This window comes from Nothobranchius furzeri, chromosome 4 (assembly GCF_043380555.1).
Source record: "Nothobranchius furzeri strain GRZ-AD chromosome 4, NfurGRZ-RIMD1, whole genome shotgun sequence".
Lineage (NCBI taxonomy): Eukaryota > Metazoa > Chordata > Actinopteri > Cyprinodontiformes > Nothobranchiidae > Nothobranchius > Nothobranchius furzeri.
This window is the reverse complement of record NC_091744.1, coordinates 5,929,387-5,933,633: the sequence shown is the minus strand read 5'-3', so window position 1 is coordinate 5,933,633 and position 4,247 is coordinate 5,929,387. Positions and strand designations below refer to the sequence as shown.

The 4,247-nt window shown below is 42.5% G+C and overlaps 1 protein-coding gene across 1 annotated transcript in view; it reads right to left on the bottom strand.

Moving 5' to 3' along the window:
- Positions 1–1,644: 1,644 nt before the first annotated feature.
- tmed1b (transmembrane p24 trafficking protein 1b) overlaps positions 1,645–4,247 on the bottom strand; it is a 14,803-nt gene continuing 12,200 nt past the window's right edge. Inside the window, exons 4-5 of the mRNA XM_015967126.3 lie at positions 2,425–2,592; positions 1,645–2,353 (exon numbers count right to left, since the gene is read on the bottom strand). Coding sequence (XP_015822612.1) covers positions 2,303–2,353; positions 2,425–2,592 — 219 coding nt within the window. The 3' untranslated portion in view covers positions 1,645–2,302. The remainder of the gene's footprint in view (positions 2,354–2,424; positions 2,593–4,247) is intronic.

The following is a 4,247-nucleotide window of genomic DNA, read 5'->3' as shown; positions in this document are numbered from 1 at the left end:
TTCTGTATAAAAATAAACAGCTTAAAGCTTTTAGAATATCTGTTTTGTGCCGTGTATGTATGTGTGTGTATATAAATAAAGCTGTGTGGCATTAAATACCATTCAACACTTGAATTTGAATAAAATTCTAACAGTAAAAAAATGTATGCAATGTCATTATTTTTTAATTTGAAAACTTCAAAACCAAGGAACATTTTACTTTAGCAATTTTATTTTTCTGTATCAGATGAAAAAAAAACAATACAAATTTTTTGACAAGTCTAATTATTTTAAGGTCAGACAGCCCAAAAGTGAATTTGTATTTAGCTTAACATCAGTTAAATTGGGGAAATATTGCAGCTTACTTCAGCCATCCATCATTTGCTTTTGATCTAAGGCGACACAAGGAAGGAACATCAGACATCCTCTCCTCAGCAACACACTCTAGCTCCTCCAGGAGGAATCTGAGGGTCTTCCTGGTCATGGAATATCAAGGAGAGGGGACCAGGAGGCATCCTTATCAGATGCCCAAACTCTTAACTGACCTTTTTAATGAGGAGCAGAGGTCACCATCAGAGCCGTGTCCAGGACTTTTAAAATGGGGCGGCCCATGTGGGGCACTTATTCATGGGTGGCACCAATGGTTATGCTTATTTGTTTACACAAATCCTTTATTTACTTTCTAGTGAATTTTTGAGTTTCACATTGCACAATCACTATTTTTTTTTCCTCTTCATCTTCTACTTTTGTGGTGGTTAGCAAGTCACTTCTTGTGACATGATTGCCACCAACTGGAGTTGAGTGGGACTCTAAATACTATGTATGTGAATATGAAAAAATATTAAATACTAGTAATACTACATGCCTGGGCTAGAAAACAAGGTTAAAGGTGCATGCAACCACTATATTTTGGAGTTTACAACCCAAGCCTTTTGTCGACAATGTAAAGTCAATTTAAACTGGAACTTAGTGGGGTGGCCAATCAGATTCTAAGGGTGGCATGTGCTACCCGGACCACTCCCTGGACACGCCCCTGGTCACCATCCAAACCACAAGACCCTGTATTGTTATTGATTTAAATTGTGGTCCCTCCAGCGTGTCCTGGGCCTTCCTTTAGGTCTCTTCCCAGTTGGATGTGCCTGGAAAAACTCACCAGGGGGCGTCCAGGAGGCATCCTAACAAGATGCCCAAGCTACCTCAACTGGCTACTCTCGATGTGGAGGAGCAGCGGGTCTACTCTGAGCCCCTCGCGGCTGACATCCCCATCTCTAGGGGAGAGCCCAGCCTCCCTGTGGAGAAAACTCATTTTGGCCGTTTGTACCCGTGATATTACTCTTTTGGTCACTACCCAAAGCTTGTGACCATAGGTGAGGGTAGGAACGTAGATTGACCGGTAAATCTAGCTTCAAATTCTGGCTCAGCTCTCTCTTCCCCACGACAGATCGGTACAATGCCTGCTTCACTGCAGACACAGCACCGATTCTTATCCCAGCCACTTCACGCTCGGCTGCAAACCTCATAGAAACATGTTAAAATATTAAAAACTTTCCTTATATGGAAATAACACATGTAGCTTCCTGCGTGAAGGATTAAATTATTTTTGTACATTTCATTGAATGCTTCACACGTCTTAATTCTGCAAAGACAAAAAAACTCACCTTCAAATGTGTGTAAAAAATCATTTATTATCACGAATAAAGATGGAACCTGGTATTTTTGAAATCTCATAGAACATGTAAACAAACATGGAGAATCAAACTGTAGACAAACAAAAATCCATCATCTTATAGACAAATGTAAAAACTAAAGAAATAACTAGTTCTGTTCACATGAATCATTACAAACAGCTGAACCGATTTCAGAGACGCACGTATTTTATCTTGATCATTATTCCTTTTTTTCTTCACTTAAAAAACAAACGATTCCCAGCATGGATGTCTGCTGGCACATGAAATAAAACGGTACCCTTTAAAAACCCACCATGGAGAAGTCTAAACCCCTGAAGTCCCGAGTCCTACGCTGTTGAAACCACTGGAACAAGCACCACTATTGCACATCGGTATCCTCTCAGTGAACCTGCGTCACCAGTGACCTCCCACCTTTACCAACGACTGACTTAACCTTACATAAAAATCTCATCACCAGCAGGGTTACTTCAACAGGGATTTCCTCATCAGTTTACAGTGAGAGCTGCGAATAAAGGCACTAAATGAAATGAAAGAACCGACGTCACCTTCTCAATTCCTGTTACGGTTCAATAATAAAATGCCATTATTGCTATCCGACTATCCTCTCTCCTGGTCCGTCTCCTACGACTGCTGGTCTATGTGTAGACTCTCCGCTTATCATCAAACAGTCTGCGAACCGTGTAGACCTGCGAACAAACAGAGCAGGAAATCAGTCGCTGACTGACAGAAGCTGTGCTGTCTCGGGGGGGGGGGTTACCTGAGTAAAGGCCACGCACAACATTACCAACACGCTGGCACACGACCAGAACGAGACCCTCCAGAGGTTATCCTCCAGAAGGTTTCGGTCTCGCGCCTCGAAAGCTCGCAGCACCGTCTGCATCTGCCGGCTGCGTTCCAAACGCTTGTGCAGAGACTCCATGGACTCCTGAGGGACACGAGTCACAAAGACAGATGGAGGAGACATGATGAGAGGATGAGCTTCGTCTCCAGGGTCCGAGCTTTCATATATCGTCTGTTGACTGTGGCTGATCTTTTCTAAATCTGTCAGCAGGATTTAGAAGATATGAATTCTCTTTTGTTTTGGTGTGAAATGTCAGCGCATCACAGAGCGACTCATAATACCGGCTTATGCAATAATCACTAGTTTAATCCAGCTACCTGTGGAAGAATAGGTGTTTCTGGTGTGTTAACTCCTATGTCAGACAGAGACAATCTGAGTAAAAACAAAATGCTGTTTTGAAGTGATGACTTCATTTCTCCAAATGGGTTCAGTGATTTCAAACTCTAATTAGCAAATTAAACATTTTTGGGGGGCTGAAAATGACCCAGGAGCCCTGATAAATGACCAAACACAGCATTATAATAGAGCACCACAACGGAAAGACTGGTTTGTACCGCCCACTAAGCAAGGACACGAATACTAAAGGAGCTGAGTGCTGATTTGCCGGTTTACCATGAGGGCTTCATTATTGTCCGAAGCTAAAAACTCGGTTTACAGCCATGTACGGTAGCAGAATAATTCAATTCAATTCAAGCGAGCTACAGATCCGTCTAGATCCATTCAAAGTCTGGAACAGTACGTGTGTTCCCGACATTCTTCTTTGTTGGTTTCCTCTCATCTAACATCAACATTAGCAATAGCTGTGGCTAGCATTGTTGCGTGGTTAGCATTACCACCAACATTTATGTATTGCAGACAAAGTGGGACATGCAGATGTAAGAGTGCAGGCCCGACGCTGTCACCATGGGTGCCCTAAGGGCAATTTCATAGAGCCCATGACATTAAGAGCTTAAGGGTTGGGGGCAGAGTGCACTGTGGCAGCCAAAGCTCAAGCAGAGGGGTGGGGTGGGGGATCACCTCACAGAAATTTATTTTTCATTATAAGCCAGATTGGTTGGTGCACCCCCGGCCACTTGGTGAAGTACGCAGAGTGCGTGATGCTCGTGGGTGGAACACCGGTACGGTCATTTTTGTGTGTCTAAGAAGTAAGCTAAACAATCTTAAAAAGCTGCACATCCTGCTCTAAAGACAAACATCTAAACCCCTGCAGGCCTCACTGGGTCGAGGTGAAGGACACGAAGGTAGAGGTCACGAATCAACAATAATAAAAAGAAAAACCAAAAATGGCATCATGAAAACATTCTCAAGGCAAAACCTAAAAAAAAATGTACAAAACAAAAATTAAATAAAACACACAAAGGCCTGTATCAAAGTTGTCAAAACCCATCTTAATGATCCAAAGACTTTTTTGGGCTGAAAGGCAACAGAAGAACCTTTTAGAAGGCGTGTCGTTTTATACTTGGAGTAAAACTAGCATTAAAACATCATGCCAACAGTTAAGCATGGTGGTGGTAGTGTGATGGTGTGGGGCTGCTTTGCTGCTTCAAGATTGCTTGCTGTGGTTGATGCAACCATGATTTCTGCTCCTTAACAGTACAACCTTCAGTAGACTGACCTTTCACCTTAAAGAGGTCATTTAACCTGGAAAACCCTCCAGTGGCAGAATTAAAACCAAATAAATAGTAAGGGGGAAGGGTACTTTTTCACACCTCTGTAGACAATTTAGAAAAACATTTAGG